General features: G+C 36.7%; 1 protein-coding gene across 1 annotated transcript in view; it reads left to right on the top strand.

Moving 5' to 3' along the window:
- LOC150087082 (protein O-mannosyl-transferase TMTC1-like) overlaps nt 1–22742 on the top strand; it is a 189063-nt gene that overhangs the window by 98336 nt on the left and 67985 nt on the right. Inside the window, exons 3-7 of the mRNA XM_090371806.1 lie at nt 73–146; nt 5751–5900; nt 14700–14775; nt 18487–18590; nt 19019–19208. Coding sequence (XP_090227932.1) covers nt 73–146; nt 5751–5900; nt 14700–14775; nt 18487–18590; nt 19019–19208 — 594 coding nt within the window. The remainder of the gene's footprint in view (nt 1–72; nt 147–5750; nt 5901–14699; nt 14776–18486; nt 18591–19018; nt 19209–22742) is intronic.

Here is a 22742-nt window from a genome sequence, read left to right as displayed (position 1 = left end):
ATAGAATTTTTTTTTTAAAATTCAGATATCTGCTGAAAGTGTTATTTTAATTCATTTTTCCGACTTTTACAGGTTTCCAGCATCGTTGGTAGAGCGGAAATTCTATCGGCGGTATTCTTCTTATCCTCCCTACTGGCATACATTAGGTGAGTAGTTCCATTACTACAAAAATGTCCTATTTGTGCTGTTACAAGGAACGGTGTCATTAATGTAATCAACGTCCATAGAACACCGACTGTATTGATTGAATCAGAAACAATTTTTCTAAATCGAAGCCAGACTTACTAGCTGATATCAACTTCACCCAGCTATGATCAGCCTAAGTCGGGTAAAGTATAAATTCATTAACTATAAGGTCAACTCTGATGGGAAAAAAAAAACAGTAAAATTTAATTAATAAATAGTTATACTGGATCATTTCAATTAGAATTTTGAAATATTACCTGCGTTTTAGCCACCTTTCTAACTCTTCGCCAGATTCCGTATCTTACATTTAAAGCTTTTAATTTTTATATTTTGTCGATAATATTAACTAAGAATTATAAATAATATACATTACATTAATAAAATCATCCTGTTTGCACGCGAATAAATCCTATCACAATATTAAAATCTTTTGGCCTAATTATCTGTCCAAGCCGACTGCAATATTGTTGTTAATGTAAAGAATATTTCTGATTGTTAACGAACGAAATATGACGTAACAAATAAATAAATGTATAACAATTGAAATGCCACTGCCTATAAGAGTGCGCCTGTAACAACGCAATACGAAGCCATAAGCTTAATTCATTTGCAATTTAAATGTTGCGAAATTGTAAAACTATTGTAAAAATTAACAGCAAACTGCTCTAGTTTATAATATTAGAACAACCTTTTTTACATTCTCTGTATTCATATAATTTCTTTGGTTAAACCTTTAGTAATGTTCGCTGTAGTATAGTGGCCAGTTAAAGTCAGTACATCGTTACTGTATTACAACAATTAAGCCAAAATGCTACGCGGAAGTGACGTATCTGCAGCTTCCACCAGAGGCGAATTATAGTAATTTGTATTGTTGAAAACATACTTGTATGATTGCAACAATACAAGTATTTGTAATAAAAAAAATTGCAACAATACAAGTATTTGTATTGTTGCAATTTTTACTTGTATTGTACAAATAAAATACTTGTATTGTTGCAAAAAAAAAATTGCAACAATACAAGTATTTGTTATCCAATAATTGTATTGTTGCAATCATAAAACCAACATACCGCGCGTGCGCAATTTTTTTTCCTACGGGAATTTTTAGTTGATTAAGGATCATCACAGACTGAAAAACGTGCACAATTTTTTCGCGCCTTTCGTTTAATGGTTTTCAGAGCATCAAAATAAAATGACATAAAAATTCGTCGTTTTGTATTTCATCCCTGAACAAAAATCACTTCGGGAAAGGCAGTTAAAAGATGCTAAGAACTCTCGATGATCGCATTCTTTTGCGCAATATCTTGAAATATGCAAAATAAACAAGCTCCGTTGGAGTTCAATTATAATTCGGAAATTTCTGCGTTACTATCCCATTGTCCGGGTCCAGCCATGTTTCGTTGCTCCAATTTAAACCACAAGTAGCGCCACTTACACCAACGTTTCACTACGTGAGTGTCAGAAAAGAATTCAATTACTTCGGGATATCGCTACCACAGATAGCAACACAGCATCTGCAAGCTGCAATTTGCGTGCCTGCTGTTTGTTCAAACGTAATGATTTTTTCTACTCAAATAACTTAACAAGTAAAGAAAACTACAAAGAGAGAGCGCATAAAATGCTAAACACGTATTTCAGCATAAAAATCAGCAAAATACAAATAAATTGTTTTAAGCAGAATTTCATTGCAGTGGGAGTTGTATTAATTTCTTTCGTTGTTGTAAATTAAATTCCACGAAGATTAGAACAGGATTTAGCCAGTGCTGCCATCTATCGAACTCAATCAAACATGCTTTTTTTTTTTTAGCTGGAGAGTAAATCCCGATTGAAGCTTTCTTATTATAACAATATTAAAAAAAAAATTATGCACGTCATGAGTACGTTCAGTCCATTTCACTATGTAATAATAGAAAGAGGAGAATTTATTGTTAATGAGTTTTTAGTGTACTGTATTTTAAAAACTATTAATATAAAAGAAAATTATTTATTTTAATAATATCGAATCTCTAATAATGGAAATTATTTCGTGTTAGGAGAGTTTATTTCTCTGTTCAAGTGCATAATTAGGGTTAGGGTATTAGAGAGATGAATATAATCAAATTCGGGATATAATCTCACTCTAATTCGGCAAGTGGGTTACTAAAGGGTCTGTTTCAAAAGTTGGTTTATTATTGGTTTATAGTTTCACGATTTGTAATCACTTTATATATATTTTAATCTTAATCTAATGTTTGCCAAATATTAATCCGTTCTGAAACAAATAATTCATCCAATGCAGCTGCTAGAGAATAAAGATAAGTGTCAGATACACAAATGAATAAACAATATAATAATAAAGGTATTATTAAACAGCATTTCTGAATATTTATTTCAAATTATTCCAGTCTTTGCATCTTTCCCCCGTTGCTCTGAATAATCAATTTTCGGAGAGTGAAAGCAGACCTGTTTGACCTCGACAGCAACTCGTGTGCTGTCCGTATCATTCACTCTTAGGTAGTTGAATAAATATCTTCCAAGTCTGAAGGAATTAGAGGATGCACCACTTCGGTTTCTTCCTTACGATGGCGTTGCACTACCTTATCAGAACGATGTTTAAAATCGATAAAAATCATGTCGACTTTTCTTCATTGATCTCGGGGCCGGAAGCAAGAGCCTTCATTATTTCCGACAACTGCCACAGAGAAAGGCGATGTTTAATATTACTGGAATTATAGATCAAGATTTTTCTTATGATGAACTTCGCACAGTCTTAGTTTATAGCGATAAGAAAGTAGAATGAAACTTTTTTTTTTTTTTTTTTTTTCTTTTTGAAGGTGTAAATCAAAATTCTGTACTTTACTGTAGTAGACGAATATTCTGACTAAAAATTTATTCATAAGAATTCTTCTCTGTCTACCTATTTCTTTATTCTAAATAGAACTCGTTTTCTTAGTTGTTTTTTTTATCTTATGTTGCACAGAGTGATCCATAAAGTAGCTTTCCAGTGGACGTCTGTAATGATACGCACAATGTCCACTAGACAGGCGTAAAATTTAACAGGTGGAGTGCAGTCAGTTGAACTAGTAGTTTGTATTGGAACGGCTGTTTTTAAACTTGATTATTTTTCAATAAAAGATTATTAAATTTACATATTTAAAGTTACTTGATTTTGAAATTAGCTTCTTAGCTACGTTTTGGAACACCCTGTAAGTGTAATGTGTATGTGCAGTGTACCTTGACCTCACCAGCAGTCAATGTAACTATGAAGGAAGAATTCCTGGGACACGTAGCGTTGGATTTTAACTGTGGGATGCAACTGCATGCTACTTTGTCAAGGTTTCTTCAAAACCACTATTCGCATTAGCATTCAGGATGCAAATACGCTAAACTTACTTTAAAATATAAGGACTATTCCTCAAGACAGAATAAACTTTTTGCTGCTGGAGGCGAACAAGGACTAGTAGTGTGGCACGTGACTTAAGATAACTGAAGACGGTAACAAAGCAGACCAAAAATCCGAATCGGACCAGCAAATATGAACAATATTCGAAACAGCGGAAGTTCAGACTTCAAGTCAGTTGTAAATCTCGATAACTGGCAACATGTCACTACTGGTGTGTGTAGCGAACAAAAGATCCTCCTTCGGAGACAGGGGAGAGGAGTGGAGGATACTATTAAACACGTAACTACACTACCAAAAAGAAAGAAATCTTCCTAGTGGGCTTCCCAGTTCTGTTATTTCTGATTCTCAATTATTTTCGGCGTGTCAGTTTGTGTTTGGGAAATCCTCCAGTTTTTCTAAAGGTGGTAAGGTTAGGTAAACATCTCATTTAAATAAATTAAGTTGAACCCCTCGGAGGACAGCCATCCAATTACAGAAAAGAGCGAAGGGCATTAGTCTTTGACACGCAGCACATGATCAGGTCGCAATTATACCCTCTAGAACGTGTTCACTTTTTTAATCATTCCAACTACCCTTTCAGTAACACAGCAGTATTTGTGGTGTCGACTTGGACGATCCGCATCATTAATATTGTCAGACTGGAAGCTTCCCATCATTTATCACTTCTACAGTCACACCTTTCATAGAAGCCGACCCTCCTACCGTCTTCCGTTATCTTAAGTCAACGACATCTTTGCTCACCCTATCATGTCACGATACATCACGTCACTACATCTTAACCATCTTCAATGTCTTTATATTCGGTTAATTTTCGTTCTTGTTCAACGTTTTCTGGGCCTTTTTCTTCTTACTTGCTGAACCGAATTCCACCGAGTTAATTATACCCCAAATGAATGCGTGGTTACATGAGGTAATCTTGTTTGTAACTATAAATAAACCTCCGATGAATAAGAAATCTCTAACTGTGAAGCTTTGGGGTTTTTATAGAAAGAATATGTTTCTTGGTGACCTTTCGGTTAAGCAGAGTTCTACTATTAGCGATAAGAGATCTTCAGAAAGGCACCTAATTAAGCCTTTCTACTAATAGCAATCAATTTGTTATCATCCAAAGCACAGATCAACTTCGGAAATTAATCAGTACATTGTTTAATTATTAACGGCAAAGCCATCCAGATATATGGAATGAACAAATACTGGATATATAATAATAATTCATTGATTGGGAAAGTCCCCTCCCCTTTGTTAAGTTATTCATATTAGCAAGAAGTCAACTGAAGCAAGGACAGTCATGCTCTCGTCTGTTTCGATCATTAAAAGACACAGAAGTTTTTCCATCTGAAAACTATACAACCTCTATCTTCAAAATGAATAACTTAACAAAGAACGAACCATCCCCCTCTCCCAAAAAAGACTCTTCATCTACTTGACTTGATTTTTTATAGCGCATTGGCAACTTAGGTTTTGCTTCCAGGAGTTTATTTTTCCGCTCACTGGATTCTACAATTACCAGGGCCCCGAAAAACTTCCTTCTTATGCGACCTTGGCTCTGGCACATGATATTGATTGCGTCAGGCAGGCACCTATAAAAGGCAAAACTTGACAAGTGATGTCTGGATCTGGTCCTATGATCTTTTTGAATCAGATATCGGGAAAGATAACTCCTTATAAAATACAGAACTGTGAATAACTGGAATTTAGTTTTGCACTTACGGATTCTCTGGGTTTTGGCATATACTTATACTGTTAACTGTCTTACATGATTCCTATTTTAACTATTGAATTCTTTGCCAGACTAGTTTAATGCTAGGAGTCCGGTTAGGAAATTACCTCAACTGCAATGGATACCTAAGAATGGTTGAAACTTCTTATAACGGGTGCAGATTTCTTTCGCGAAAGAATCATTTCGAAACTTAACGCACAGAATTATGGATTGAGTCATTATAAAATATAATATTGTGCTCTGGAAGTTCAGTTGATATAATTACTTCTAGAAAGGTGATCTTCGATGTCACGAATACCGTTAAAAATAAATAAAGATAAAAGCTGTACCTTACTCGCAACTGGTCGAATATAATGAAACGTCAATTATTGTCTTTAAAATCAGAGTTTATAGATATCAATAACAGCTGTAGCTATCCTAATATTCTTATCTTATGCTAAGACAATAAAAACTTTATTACAGATCGTATACGGACGAAATACAACAGAAGAAATGGCTTGTCATAAGTATAATCTGCTCAGCGTTTGCACTGATATCAAAGGAGCAGGGCATTACGGTGTTATCAGTGTGTCTGGTGTATCACTTACATCTCGTTGTGGAGCAGAAGAAATGGTAGGTCGCTGTCTGTTTGTTCGTTATTTAAAAAGAAATCTTCTTTCTGTTTACATTCACGTGTTTCTTATATAAGAGATATAATAAAAAGAGGCACTACTCCGCATATTCATTATTCAAATTTATTCAAAGCAGCACGGGTAACCTCGAGATCGGCGAAACTCATTGGATCGCCTAAAGGCCACAGAATGACCAGAAATAAAAGTATATCATAAAAAAGCTATTTGAAATAACATTTTGGAGTTGTTCTTTATATAATCATAACAGTTATAAACATAATAGTTCCTTGACGAAGATTTTTTTTTAGTTTGAAAGGCGTTCTTACCCGTTTGCTTATTAATATTATTATTCACGCTTAAGACATATTTAGGCAATCTCCGAGACCCTGATAAACTACTTCTCTTTATTAAAATGCTTTCTTCAGAACATAAATTCAGCACTTCATTGCCGCAGCGGTCAATTCCGAATGTTACCAAGTTACGATTGCATTTGTAATGCAATTCCTCGATTCTAGTCAATCTGTGAGATGCGCATTGTGCACCAGTCTCAGCTTTTCATAAGTAATAAACCGTTTTGCTGACCTGCTTCTACTTCGAGTACTGGTAATCAATATCTGAGAATATCTATTTTAGTATGACTTCGGAATCAATATATCTTCAGTAGCAGTTCCCCATGTGGTTTCTGTACTCGCTTTTAACATCCAATAGCTTTAGCTCCGTTCAAATAACAGATATAGCTGCTTTTTTTTTTTTTTTTTATCTATTACTGCTTGTTGGAGTAATCTTTCAGAGTGCAGGCAACAAAACTCAGGATACATCTTAGTCTCACCTATGTGTTATCTCGCGAAATGAAAATAAAGTGCGGTCCGTACATCCCCGAATCCCAAGAATAACCGATTTCGCACGAATTATATATTAACGCAGCCAGAAGCTTAAAAATAATAAATCTTCTGTCATCTGCATTTCAATATTTCAAAAGTTACAGAAAATCAGTTTCTAAAATTTTAGTTCCCCCAACAAAATTAAGTTAGCAGTTTAACAATTACGAATACGGTTAGCATTACTATGTAAAGTAATTAGTACATCGCCCTCTGGAAATAAAATGGGCACCTTGGGTTTCCTACTTATAAGAAAGAATGAATGACAACGAATTTCACTTCTTAATAATGTGACGAAGTGGTACCGGCTTGAAAGTCACTTTGGTGTGTGCCAGAAGCAATTTTGTCGCCCTACAAGTCTTAAAATTTATCATGAATCGGCATACATGATCGCCTTACATATTCCAAAGTTTTCGAAGTATGCGTCACATAAAAAAAAAAAAAAATCTTAAGTTCGTACAAATAAGCAAAACGTAAACCACGTATATATGCTATTAATCTGAACAGAAATGTGAGAAAAAGAAAAAAAAAAATATATATATAAAAGAACTATATAGAAATAAACTTTCTTTAAGCCATAACGGAACTTGCAACAGAATATTTAGCAGATATGGGCAATCTCAAGCTTCCAGACCTGATAAATATTCCAACGCACAATATTTCCCACAGTACTTATATAAAATGAAGCTTATAAAAATCTGACTGAAATCGTGGATGCAATTTTAGAATAGAACCACAAATAGAACTTTACAACAAACTTTAACTCAATTATTGCGTTGAATATTTTATTTCAGTTCAATAATTTTGTTAAAACCCACAACAAGGCAAAACAAGTTAGTAATGTAAGCAGTGCGTTGCAATTTTTTTCTTAAATTAATTGATGTGAAAATCAATACTGTTATCTTCTCGTCAATTAACTACTAAGATTATAACTTAATGGAATACTTAAACTCCACATTCTCTAAACTTAACTGTTCAGTTTAATTACAACTGTATAATATTTATTACTATCCTCCTGAATTACTTTTTAAGTCTCTTTTCTCTCTTTGCTTATGTATCTGTATAATATTTATCTCTTCACGAGTTACACCACGTTCACGAGTCACATAAAAAAACACGCGAAGTGTGCACGGACTGTCTGAATCTAACAACCGCATTAAAACTACATTTAATTTATGATTCTTGTTCCATACAAATTGTATGGAAAAATTATTTCCTGATTTCTATTTTCGCGCTGTAAATATTTCAATCGTCAAAGAGCTTGGAAAAACTGCATACCAAATCCAAGCTACACACGATTCACTGTTGAAATCTTCTTTGATCTAAAGCTCGATAATCCTGCGAGTTCTTCGTTAAAAGAAAGTTTCAGTATTTTTTTTTCTGAGAGTAGATCACTTCTAATTAGGGGTAGGTGTACAACAAAACAACAGAGGATTACATGCCCACTCGGGTGCCGGTTTCTCGTGGACAAGCTGTTCCATACTAAGGGCGTTAACTGTACCAAAAAAGAATAAGAAAGTACTAACAGTTGAAACCTTCCTTGCTGTTTCACGTACTTCGATCTGTTCATTAACAACATCGCTCAAATGACAATTGAATTGTTTAAAAAAATAAGAAAAATGATCTGAAGCCGAGACTGACATATTCGCATCAGAAAACACAGTCGAAGAGAATATTTTCGGTGCGCTCACAGATTTTTTAAAGGATGATAAATATAAAGAACTTAAGCCTCTGAAACATGCGTCCTCGCCGACACTCTGATTTCCAGAACAAAGACTGCAGATCTTAAAAGCACTTTGAGAACTTCGACAAAAGTTTTCCCGAACTTAGAATTCACTTCAGTGATGTTTTCTGAAACGTTATTAAGGTAAGACTAACCTGAACGCTCGTGGACTTCGAAAAGAATTCCGTAAGTTTCAAAACGAAATAAAATAGACTGCATTAAATCGTGACATGATCCCATCGACAATAGTTTTCAAGCCTCTTGTCGAAGTTGATTGCACACACTATTCACGCCTCTCAAGCAAAAAACAATTTTACAGTGGACACAAAAAAAGATATTCCCAGGATCTTTCTCCTACAGGCAATGCTCCTTATTCTCACCAGTAGCAATAAAGGGGAAAAAAACGGTTTGAACGATTATTTCAATCTCATTTAAGGCTTCAGATATTCAAATGTAAAAAAGGTATTTAAAATCCAACCAAATTATGCAGGCAGAATTTGGTTCTTTTGAGGGGGCTCCTTTTCCATCTCTATTTTCCTGCTGTTAATCTGGGATAATCACCTGGCATTTAAATAAAATTTGATTTTAAATTAAACCTATTGTGCGATTGCACTCCCACAGTTGACGTGGTCAGCATTATGCTAAAACGATTCCGTAACATAACCCAGTTTTGCATTATTATTACCGTCGATAAAATTATTTACTTGAAAATAAGGTTGTTTTGTGCATGTGTACAACAGTCAACGAAGGTAAGAGTTGCATCACAGTTGTATACAACCTGTATCACAGAATTCAATTTTTTCTCAAATTTTTCAAATAACTTTGCGACTGATTTCTGTATGCATCGAAGCAACTAATACCACGAGACGTCACAATATCACGCCTGCAAAAATGGCGTATTTTCAATGGCCAGTTTGCCTCCTCGCAAAATGAAAAATCAACTTTTCCAACAGATAAATTTTATATCGTCCCTTCCAGCCCGACAAAGGTCTTATTTAAAGGTTCCTGCTATCACATCGGGAATTATCTTATATCAGGTCTGGCAATGGGAATCAAGCCCAAGCTTTCTACCATGCATGACGATGGCTTAACCATGAAGCCAATCACGGAGGAACGCGATGTCCTCGTGGATTTCACAAAGGAATGAAAACGCCAGTTACAATTGTATCCTTCGTAGACCTGAAGAACTATCTGCTGAAGCAGCGTAATGCCTTGACGAGTGTTTTCCTGAAGCAGACACTTAATTCTGGTAATTTTATAATGGCTAATGCGACAGTATCAAATTGTATACCTCACTTGTGTGTTCAGACACATATCCGTGCGTGCGTAGGGGCGATTTACCTGTGAAAACGAAAGAACCGGCTAGCTCCAATTCAAGTGAAAAAGCCGTCATACATTCTTTTGGTCTAAAACAGAATCGGACTTATCTTTCCAAATGAGTGCCAGCAGCCACTAAACTAACATGAAGGTTCGAGATGACTTAATCTTCAAATAAACGATAGCTACTATTCTCATGCACCCTACTTCCATCATGTGCTCAAGGCCTAAACGAGATTCACAAAAAAAATAAATAATAAATAAATAATAATCATTTAGAAAGTTGTTCGCAGAACAATTATTTTAACTAACATGTCTGTTTAAAATTAATCTAAGGAGATGATAATCTTGAAAAGACTGAAACCAAAAGTGCAAACTTTCTTCTCCCATAAGTACCTTTAAACCCTGCACGCATGTGGGCAATAAGACTCTCGTCGTCAAAATAAATAATCTCGTAATTAAAACCTTATGGGGTCAACTGGAGTTAAAATATTCCATAGTGGAATAGCAGGAACTGAAATTCGGTGAGCTGGGAAACATTTTATTGCTCTCCTTCTTCGTTGATTTATGTTAGGCATTAGTAATGACAGCTTCTGCAATCAGTAGGCCAGGAAGACTCTATTCCTGCCTTCAGCGATCGATGATAGAAGATGGCCCGCGAACTAAGCTCTATTGATTTATATGAGCAAGACCATCCTAAATGGTTACGATGCTGTATTTCCAGCCTGCACTGCTAGAAAACTATAGTTTTCCTTCACTCATTTGTACAGAATTTTATTTTTTCAAGGCATTTCTTTAGCAAATATAACTACTAAAGACAAGAGCTTTGTAATGGCGGCAGAAATAGAGATGCATTACCTGAATAAGGTGCTTCCATACCAAGTGAAACATGCTTATGATATTTATGCAGATCGGCTATCCGTCGTGACACACGAGAATGGTACATATAATACTATTTTGCACATGATGAATAATACTTTCACCATACTTGCGGCACACCAGACTAAATTATTACCATCTGAGCAGAAACTTGACATTTTCCAAAAATGCTCGAAGTATAGTGAACAAAGTTGGCTATAAGCAACAATAACTCAAGAAATTACAATATACACTTAAGGAAAGAACTGTCATGATCATTAAACTGCCAAAATTCCAGCCCTATATCTTTCTAAAAGTTTAACTGACTAAAATTAAGGATAATTTATTTGTTTTTTTATCAAATACGAGAACACCGCAATATGTTTTACACTGAACCATCAAAAATATGCCTGCAAAGATTGTAAGTTAAGTTTATTCTCAGGCGAGAACTCAAAGAGTTTGCACTAAAATATTGCGATACTGACGCCCTCTGAACCACCTTGCTTCAAACAGTGAACCTTGAATTGTATATTGTTTATTGTGGCAACTGTGGTTGCCTTTTTAACTGCATAAACTCCAAATATAATCATATAAATCATCTGACTACATGTGTGGACATATCTCGAAAATGAAACTGAGGAGGAGCGCCCTGTATATTGTTAATTGTGGACATTAAAATTCAAATTTTAAAACAAATAATAAATACACTACGTAAACAGCTGATGCAAAAATACTACCGCGTTTGTGTTTGAAATATTAGTTTAAGTCTAACAACAAACTTCTCCTGAACAGTGCCGGAATGTGTGATGTTATGCGTTAATAGTAAAAGCCAACAAAGAAAATAAATAATGTCCTCGAATCAGCACTCGTGAAGGTCTCGTGTCACCTTACACTCAAGATTTTTTATCAAAATGTTCGTAGTATTCGGAATAAGCTCGAGACACTTGAGCAGATGCTTCTGTCCCAAATGGCTGACGTCATCTGCATGTCTGAAACCTGGCTGGAACCACAACAAGAATCAATTGCCTCTGCCCAAGCTGCTGGTTACAAATCTTTCTTCACCTCCCGCTCTCATACCTGTGGTGGGGGCGTTGCTGTTATCATAAATGCCAGTAGACTTGAGTTCGTACATGTAGTCTCCAGCAAATCCAATCTATTCGAAGCATTGATAGTAACGGTCAAGATCAACTCTTGCTTATTAGATCTCGGTGCAATATATACACCTCCAACTCCCGATGCTCAGACAATCAATGATATTGCATCCTGGCTAATAAATACGCTTCACACATCTGCTATCCACCTCATCTGTGGGGATTTTAACTTACCACCAAATCTCCAACATCTTCATGAGTCACTTATGGCTAAGATTGCACCTAGTGGCCGCAGGATCATAAACGAAGGCCCAACTAGAGGTCTTCATCGCCTGGATCTCATATTATCGTCTGGTTCCTGTAGCGTCGACATTAAACCCGAAACTCACTTTGAATCCGATCATGAACCCATCGTAGTCCTATTGCAGCTCCCAACGCCCAACTTTAATGTCTCCCACTACGTCAAAAGGAAAATCATCATCTCTCCCACCTTCCTACAACCGAACAGATGCCTTTATGCAACAAGATTAATTCCCTGGGAAGTTCTCGAATCAGGAGATCCGGAACTGGCTCTAGACATTAACTAGATGGTTGCACACTGTTACTATGTTCTCAGCAGCTAAACAGGTCAGTATCTCCGCTAGAACTAATGCTTGGTGGTCTTCGGAGCTAAATTACAGTTTCAAGTGCAAACAGTCCCTCCATAAACAATGGAAACAGTCTGGTACAGCATATGACCGAACTCAGTACTCCAAAGCTAGAGCACTGTTTAATAGACTGAAATCGCAAGCCATTAAAGAATACACTGACAAGACCTTATCAAAAGGCAAAGTGCCATATACCCGTAACTCTGAACCAGATTCCAATTTCAATCCAGTTGAATGGATCAACTATGTAGCCAGATTCCAAGACAACATCACACAACCATATGATTACCAACCAGACCCCATTTCAAGTCCAGATGATGAGCTGTTTTCCATTCAAATCGATCGACAGCAGCTTCGTCAAGCCATCAACTCGCTGCGTCCGTCATGCACCGCTGGCATCGATAATGTCCCACATTTCATCGTAAAGTGCCTCAGTCCATATATCCTTGATCCTCTGCTCTACTTGTTCAACTCCATCCTCTCTCATAGAGTGTTTCCGGCATCCTGGAGCAAATACAGTCTTGCCCCACTACCAAGCCAGCCGAAGCAGTATAGACCGATTTCCACTGCATCCACGCTCCTAAAGCTACTGGAAAAAGTCCTTCTTCCGCATATAACACGCCATCTTCTTCCACAATCATCAAAACAACTCCATTATGTTCTCCCTAATAGATCAACTGTCTCCAACCTTCTGGCAGTCCAAACGGAAATTTTAAATGCATTTGAGGCCAAATCAGAAATGGCGGTTGTTTATGCCGATATTGAAGCTGCTTTTGATAGCCTCAACATCTCAGCCCTTCTGAATCTCCTAACCAATTTCTTTCGGATCAAAGGTGACGTTTTCGCTTTTCTGCACTCGCTCCTCCGGAACAGAACAGTGTACCTCACTCATCGTAACCGCTGCTATACCCGATCCATCAATGCTGGTGTGCCGCAAGGTGGCGTTTTATCGGGGTTACTTTTTACCGCCCTCCTTATTCCGTTTGTGTGTAACAGAGATGATGTCATTACCTACGCCGACGATATAAAGTTCCTAACGGAAATACCACCATCAGCCGACAGGGGAGTGATCACATCGGAAATCTGTAATAAGATCACAGCTTTCTCTAGCCATCTCAACCATTTCGGTCTCAAACTGAACCCCCAAAAATCCGTTATTATGGTTTTTTCTCTGAAGAAGTGTCCCACATCCATACAACCCTCACTGCAGGGTGCAGTTATTCCAAGTGTTACTAAACACAAAGATCTCGGTGTAACCTTCGACCCAAACCTTAGGTTCAACTGTCACATCGAATGTGTTCTACGCAAGATCAACCGAATGCGCTGGATTGCCCGTCAACATCTTCTTCATAACACAGACGCAAGAACCACAATCAGATATCTGGAAACCATTGTGTATCCTACCTTTCTGTATGCCTCTGAAATATGGGCATCCACAGTACCTTCTCTCATGAAGCCCATCTTCGCCAGTGAATACTGGATATTGAAGTGGGCAACCCACAAACATCGACTACCCCTTCAGCAGAGGACCACCAGCATGGCCGACCAACTCCAAATCCCGCGGCTGCCTCAAATAATCAGCATGAGGAGAACTGTGACCACAGTCAAAATGCTGGTTGGCAAAATCAACTCCCCTGACTTCTGGGATATATGCCAGTGGCATGTTCCACTTCCGTCCTTACGAGCCACCCCTCTTCTTCAGCTACAACGGAACAGGCTGAAGATCAGTGACAGATTCCTACCTGGACAAGTACTTCCTACAGTACAAGCCCTGCTAATGATCGGAGCTGACCTCCAGAAATTCGCTTCTGATCGCAATTACAGGCGCTCGTTGGCCGAACTTGTTCCCCTTTTGTTTGGCCCCTGATGTCGACTCATACTGATATCTCCATCTGCTATCTCCTATGAGGTGCATAACGGCACGTCGTAGGCAAATCGACGAACTGTCTTCACAAGAAAATGCAATACCGAACAATAATGTGGCACTGTGAAATTTTCTGACTTGTGTGAATATGCTTAAATATGTGCTTTGTACATATGAACGTGCACATACCTTGGTGCACTGTCTGCCTCACAACTATGTACATACTCATACCTATTGAATGGCTAATGCTACGTTTTTAATTGTTATGTAATCTTTTATACTGCACAAATTTTTATACTGTACATATTTTTATATTACCCTATATCATTGTCAAGCCCCTGGCCTCCTGGCTGTGGCGGGCACATTATTGTATCTTTACTGTACAATAAAGATTTTTTTCTTATATATTTCTTGACTTTCAGGCAGAGTCCAACGAAAGCCACGAAAACCTCCACAGTTCGTCTAATCGACATCAGGCCGGTGTCTGTCCTTGTAATGGTAAGTGGATTGATTTCTCCTCTATCGTAAACAGAAGTTGTGGAACTTATACAAAATAGGAGTAAATATTCAAATGACAAATTTTAATTCAACTTGATATGATTCATGATGAATTAACTTTCATCACGAATCATTCAACTTTCAAATTTGCGACACCATCTACGAGTTACTACTTATAATAACAATTTCAGGAGAGACAGGCAATTGGCTTCCTTCATTGTATGCTTTCACGTTATGTTCTTATGAACAGTTTCATTAGAAACTGGTTCTTTTGAAATATCAGCATATGAAAGTGAATATTGGGTACAATCGAAACTGTTAGTTGAATAACAAGATAAAAGAAATAAATGCTGCAGTTTTAAAAATACGATAATGGTACTTTTCTGATATTGTTAACTCAGCATTTATTGATTTCAGTACTTCAGATTCTTTTGTTATATCCTTGCATTACCTTTAAGCAATAGAAACAGCTCTACTGTATTTATTCTTTGTAACCCCAATCGATGCCGTTCTTATAATTATCCGTAGCAGAACCTTTCCTTATGGACTTCCACTGGGAACTGTAATCAGTTCTAACATTCACAAACAACTGCAGATTATTTTGAAATTATAGTTATTCTGAGCACGTAAGTTCATTAATGATTCCCCAATAACTCCTTCCACATCAATTTCACCATACTGCTTATCGGTGCTGTTAATATAATTTCAGCTGATTAAGTTAGTTCGCGATGATCCTAGGTTTCCACTAATGTCCTTAGCTAAAAAAACCATTAATCACAACAATATTACAATTTAAATCATATTCCACGTATTTCATTCGCTTCTATTACGTTGGCATCGAAGTCCACTGCACTACCTCTACACCTTTCTTTTCAGCAATCAGAAATTGTAAAAGATCTGTTGAACCATTTATATGGTATATAATTTAATTCGTGTATTGAACGTAGAGTTAACCTAACAGCGTCCATAAGCTTGCTTCCACTATATCCGACTGCATACCACCATTACAATAATGGTCCATGGTCCCATCTTCCAATTAGAGCCAACTTCTTCTTGGTCCTTCCATTTATTTCAAATATTACGTTATCATGTAATTCCACGTTGATGATCCTATTTTACCATTTATACAATGACTAAATAGCATAAATTTTATAAGTTTTAAGGCACCATGGCTGATTAGCCCCTACAAAGTACTCAATATATATTTTTTTCATTTTACCAGTTGCAATTCCTATCCTGAAGTCACATGAACTGTTTCAAAGAAGCTTTTTTTTAATTTGACAATAAAACACGGCCATCCAAATCACACCAGACAGCGCTCTATTGTTGACAGTGCAAAAGGCCATCTTGTTTAACCAAGTGGAAATTTAAAGTTAGCAGGCACACCTAATGGACGCACTTTTAACAAAAAATGAATTTCATAAAAAGAAATCGCAGACAATTCGCCTTTATTCTATTTAAGGACATCGCCCTCTTCATACAATGTTCTTTTAAATGCATGCCTTCGTGATAGTTCTGTAAAATGTGGACCTTTGGTATCTGTTATGTTAATGATAGATCTGCCGGTCAATGGGATTCCAAGCACTTTGATAAAATTATTACATTTTATATACAGGGCGTTGTCTTTCGGCTCTTTTCTCGGAAAAATATTCTCATAAATACACACAAAAGAATAAAAGGAATTTTATCAAGCATAAATAATGCTGCAACCACACATTTCTTTCCTAACAAAGTTTCGGTGTACCTACCCTAACTAGTTAAATTTTCTGTTTTTTTAATATTTTATCGCAGTGTTTTTCTTTTTTACTAGAATAATTCTAAAGAAAGAAGTTTCTTTGCTAGCTTAAACAAGATGATCTTCTCTATTAAGTTATTAAAATGAGTTATATGGATTCACTCGCTTGTCACATCAAGATGATAACGTATGGAAACTTCCACACAAATATTCACGCTTTCAGTGAGATTGATAATGTTCTCTTTAGGTTTCTTAAGTGAATGAGTGAATGACTGTTTTCAAATGCGCGTTCCTTTAGATAACCCCACTGGAAACAACCGGAGAAAAACTCGCATGGCAGTTTTCAAAAGCCGCAAGCCTGCAAACACCGAGGCAATTTCAATTATTGCAATACGGTGGAGTATGACATGTCGACCTATCTTCTTGGAAGCAATCTTCCTAAACTACTATTTCATTGTCTTTATCGATAACTTTTAGAGTGCTTTCAAAGTAAATTAATCCGCCAATTCGTTTTGTGGGCTGTTAATGCAACCTGAGAAGCGAAACCAACATTTATCGGTGTTAAAATGGACCATCTAACAACTCCAGATCCTCTATGATGTGTCGTTTAAAGCATTGAGAATAAACGAATCGCGTAAGGAAGATGCAGGTGCACCTCATGTGTGGAATTTCTATACAAATTCCTTCATCACTCTTTGAATGGATGTGATCGAAAAACTGAGGTTGGCGCAAGATCACCACCATTTTGGATAATGTTCGTTGTTGATATTCATTCACCTAGACACATTGCTCCACCTGTTATGTAATTTACGAACCGCATTTCTCATTTTCACAAAAGCTTCTACATTACATTGACAAAAGTAAGCCGATACCTACATGTTTCAATGAGCCTTTTATTGTAACTGAAACAATAAAAAGGCAACCTTTATCCTTAATAACACAGTGTCCTCGTCGATAGATCCAGAACCAATTTTTGATAACAGGATTTGGTTTGGTTTGTGGCGTATGAGCATCTAAAGCTATAACGCGCCATATGATAACAAGAAGGCGGAATTTCGCTCCGCTCCTCCTTCAACACAGTGGTCAATTTGCTTATTGATGAAGGCATGTTGACCTTGCTCGAAGATAATTTTCCAATTCATTCTAGTGGTATTTAATGGGATTAACGTCGAGGCCTCTGGGCAGGCCAATAAAGCTATTGCACGCTCTATCTTCAAACCAAGTCACAACTACAGACTTGTGGTATGACAGTGCATTGTCATTCTGAAACAGAAAAGGCCTATTCCATACTTGCCACAAGTAAGAGTGGAATTATCTAAAATATCAGTATACCCAATAGTGGCATTCATTTTTTCAAGAACGGAGACCAATACTCCAAAGCCCAAACCACTAGAAACAACCTCAAACACTGGCAGCACCTCCGCCAAACTTCACAGTTGTGATGACACTCTCCGAGCGTTATTTACCAGAGAGTGTCATCCCAAGGTCATGGTGCTCCTCCTGAATGTTTCCCAGCAGTAGGAGCACCATGACTTTTCCATTTCGTGACTGGATCTCCATTTGGAGATCAAAGATGACTGGATCATCAGTCATCGTTTATCTAAGCTGTTGCAGTTTTGTTGTAGTAGCATGAACAGGTTGATTGCTAATACAGCATCCAATGATGATTCCACGTTGAAAATTGCTAAGCTTAAGTTACTGTATTTCGTTCATCTGCTTAATTCACGCTAGAAGGAAGTAGATCCATGCAAATGGATATCGGGTTTGGTTCATTTTTCTCAAATCCCAGGAGAGTTCGGATACTTTTAGGAATACAAAGTTTAAACTTGCGTGTCATAAGCAATACACATAACTTTGCGTTTCCTGAATTTTGTGTATCACCTCGCATTATCAATAATTATATAAAAGATGAATCTATATATATATACTTCATTCCCTTTATTTATATATTATAATTTTATTCTGTCTTTACACAGTTACTAGCCCTTGTAATGCTCAGAATATGGCTACTTCAGGGATCCATGCCCCAATTTTCCGACCAAGATAACCCTGCCTCCTTTTCCCCATCATTATCCACAAGGTAAGGGTAATGCCAATAAATATTGGTTGTTATTAAATGTGATTTAACTGTTTTTATTATCAGTCCTGTAAACTATGCAACCCCCTAAGAATCTCACCACTTTTAAACGATTATAGTCGCCCTCAATCTTCAAAGGGTGATTATAATCGCCCATTACAACATTGGACACTTAGATTTCCGATCTGTTTGATATAGCACGTACCGACAAATTGATGACATCCTGAAAAAATAACCAAAACCTTCTTTGGAAGCTACCGATCTAAACTCACGATACTTGCTGTTAGTACTGCAGTGCTTCTGCACACCTTTTATACCTATTTTTATATGCCCTTTCAAATTCAGCATGCCAATAATATATGAAATAACATATATACATATTGACATCAATTTGAAAAAACGTTTAATTACACAAATGCATATTCCTACAGGTTCATGACCTACTGTTATCTTGCTGCCTTCAACGTCTGGCTTCTGCTGGCTCCAATCACACTATCCTATGACTGGCAGATGGGAAGTATTCCACTCATGGAAGACATCCGGGATATCCGAAATCTGGCGACAGTCATTCTATCAGCGTATATTGTTTTTCTGGCTTGCGGGACACTAACTATATCCAAGGTAAGAAGAGGTAGGTGGATGTTTGGAAAACTGCGATTTCACAATAATTTCATTTCCAAAATGGCGCTTAGTGAGTGAAAGGAACAGTCTGGATTTTTTAAAAAAAACTGCCAGAAATTAGGCTCCTATTTTTGTTTGCTATTTAAAATTTCTAGAGTAAGGAGCCTTGCCCAGAGCACAGACAATAAAATACGACTTATCTGAAGGGGTGTTCTTAAAAAGCTGTAAAATTCTGGTTGAAAGTGATTTAACACGTAATACGAGACAGAAAGAAAAGTTTAACCGAACAGTCTCATCTATATATAAACATATGGAATAAGCTTATCTTAATTCTGATCTTATGTATTATCAAGAAGCATCTATGTACATATCTGCATGTGGTTAGCTTGGGAGTAAAATAGCAGACGTTTTACCGTGGTTCGAGCCCTCGTAACTACTAAATACGATAATTGTATTATTATTTAAATGATTACTTGTAAACGCCTCTGATTTAGGTGATCTGATGATCACTAAGTCAAAATAAAATAACAACCGACTAATATTCAAGTTCAATATCAGCTGATTTATATCTGATATTAAACAGATAAAAATCAACAACCAACTGATATTCAAATCTAGTGTCAATTTTGCCTGACTTCAACTCCTCCCAACCCATCCATGGCACGAGGAGTAGCGGCTTTAGCAAAGTTCGCAGTTTCAGCAACCACCATTTTTATTCAAATGAAGTAGTTATATAATAATAAATTATCTTAATTACTCAGTAAATTAATAATATTGCTTTAAAGCGGGTTATTATAGTTACTCTTATAGCCAACACATAGTTTTGAGATTTGTTCTTGTAATCAGCTTGCAAACGAGCTATTACTGTTGTTTAAAGTGTTTGCGCTGCTAGGGCAAACAAGTCCATAATGCATCACACCACAGCGTTATAACCTATTCATAGATATTTCTATGCGCAGGCAGAAATAGAGGAATACGGCGTTATCAGAGACATACAGTTCGATAAGGGTATATCCTTTTGTAATTCAGTAGCACAGTCAACGCTTAGACAAGTCACGTTTTTTTGTGTCTTGTATATAAGTGCAGAATTATGTGATTATAGCTTTTTAAGTTTACTTATAAATCTAAAAACGGTACCTATAATAACAATTGTATGTGATGTTCGAAACTAGCAAGCTTTAAAAATCAAAATGCAAGTTGCAACCACAATTATCTTATATTGAGCCGTCCCTGTACTGGAGTAGTTTATACAGCTGCAAAACATAATATCCCGTGCATGCAGATGGGAGGAGTGGGGATAGACCCGTGCAACAGAGGGTTGCCTGGTTGGTTTCACCTCGCAAACCTGGTTTTTCACCCAAAAAAACTAGCAAAGTGGTCGTAGAATATATGTGATGTATACACGCAGTAAAAATAAAATAAAACAAAACAATAATAATAAAATAAGAACTGAAAATCGTAAATTTGACTCGAACAGTAAAGTCAAGGGTGCAGTCACAGAAATGTAATTCAAAAAGAGTTTCAAGAAATCATTGATGAAAACTGTAATTATTAAGGCATTTTTAGATAAATATCGGTTACTATTACGAATGATTTCCTGATGGAATTTATAATTGCTGGGACATATCAAAGATGGACAGAATCTGTAAAAGGTTCTCGTGGATCTCAATGGCACTTGATATGAACTCCAGGAGTCGCATAACACGATAGCCCATTTCTCTTCTCTGACTATTGACATACTGACAAAAGTTCTTGGAAAAATGGGCTATTGAATGTGCTTCTATAACTCTAAGGAGTCCGTTATTAGATATTCCCGCTATTAAGATATGTTGTAGTAAGGTTTTAGGAACATCAACGACTAAGGCTATATTGCTTCGTATATACTCTCTGTAAATTGCATGTGTTCTATAGCCGATTTTATGTTTGTTGGACGAAAAACCCGACTTTCCGGGAGGAAAAACCATGCAACCTTCGCCTGAGGTCGACTAACTTAGCCACGTTGTGAAAAAATCCATAAAATTTCCTCGCGTCATTGACGAGATTCGAACTGAGGTCTTTTCCACCCGGTGTGGGGAGGACGGTGATTATATTAACTGTGCCACCTACGAGGGCTCTTAGAAGTGGTATGGTGTGGCTCAGCGCGTAAGCATCAATTTCATTAAGGCTATTGTAATTATTCCAATTGGTCATCTTTTCCATGAAAAAAGAAAAAGCCATTAATTATTTTGTCTTTACATTTTTCTGCCGTAAAACAGTACAAAAAAAAGTGGCATATAGTAGAGAGGAATAGTTTGGAGTTTTCTGAAGAAAACAGCTTGCTTAATTAACCTGGTTTGCTATTTTTAGAAGATCACTCATAAGCTAGAAGCAAGAAATAATTCGGCCGTTGTTTATTTGGATTTTAGCAAAGCATTTGACTCATCCATCATGAAAAGTTACTGTATAAGCTGGAACACGTTGATGTCATGGGTAAAATCATGATTGAGATTGAGTCAAAGTTAGAAGTGGGGCGCCAAGGATCAGTACTGAGATCACTGTTGTTCTATTATTCTTAAATGACAATAGACGAAGGGATAGAGGGCGTGATGAAAAAAATTTGAAAATGATGTCAAGATCAGGAGAACAGTTAATGATCAGAGCTGAGCAGTGCTTTTCAGAACAATGTAGTTAGGCTCCAAAGGATGGTTAGAAAAGTGACAGATTTGTTTTAATGCAACAAAATGGGAATAAGATCCCCAAATTAACTAATATGCTTGATGGGATTGGATTAAAAACCGTTGAGGACGAAAGGGAGTTTGGGGTGGGCTATAATACAAGAACTGTGAAGTTCTCCGTGCAGTGTAGACAGGCGGTAAGGAGGACCCATTGCTGTATTTTATCGATGATTTATCGAACATTTTCCTGTAGAGATATGGAGGTCAATCTCAATTTATAAGAGCATGTTGATATATGTGTCGGATTTAGGTATATAAAAATTAAATAAAATAAAAGTGAAATTTTCACTATCATAAATGCTTCTGGAACAAGAGGCTTTAAATTCAAATGATGGGACGAAAAGACTTAGACAGGACAGCAGGACCTTTTCTGTAGTCAGTGAATTCTTAACTATTAGAATAAGTTACTTGCATGCATAGTTTGGGCAGACAGCTTGGAAAATAAAATTCAAAAGGTTAGCTAGATCGATACCAGGTAAACTTTCAAAAGTAAACACTTCCGGAAAATGTGCGCTACTGGTGTTCTAAGGGACAAAGAAACTAAGGCAAGTAGACATCAGTATATTGTATATCTAATTAATTGTATTCTTCGGTCGACTGATACCGAATAACTCAGCCACGTTATGGAAAGAGCCCTAAAAGTTGGACATGGAAGGACGATGATTACAACCATCGTGACATCCGCGAGGGCGAAAAATAGGCGAGATGGTTGAGGTGAGTTCAATGTTCGAGACATTGAACTCACGAATATAACTTTTGTGGGCTTCGTTAAAAAGATTTCTCTTACATGTTTCACAAATAGTGAAATTATAATCCGGAT

The sequence above is a fragment of the Mastigoproctus giganteus genome, chromosome 4 (genome assembly GCF_048544385.1).
Source record: "Mastigoproctus giganteus isolate SK-2022 chromosome 4, ASM4854438v1, whole genome shotgun sequence".
In the NCBI taxonomy this organism is placed as follows: domain Eukaryota; kingdom Metazoa; phylum Arthropoda; class Arachnida; order Uropygi; family Thelyphonidae; genus Mastigoproctus; species Mastigoproctus giganteus.
This window is presented reverse-complemented; position numbering and strand designations above follow the sequence as displayed.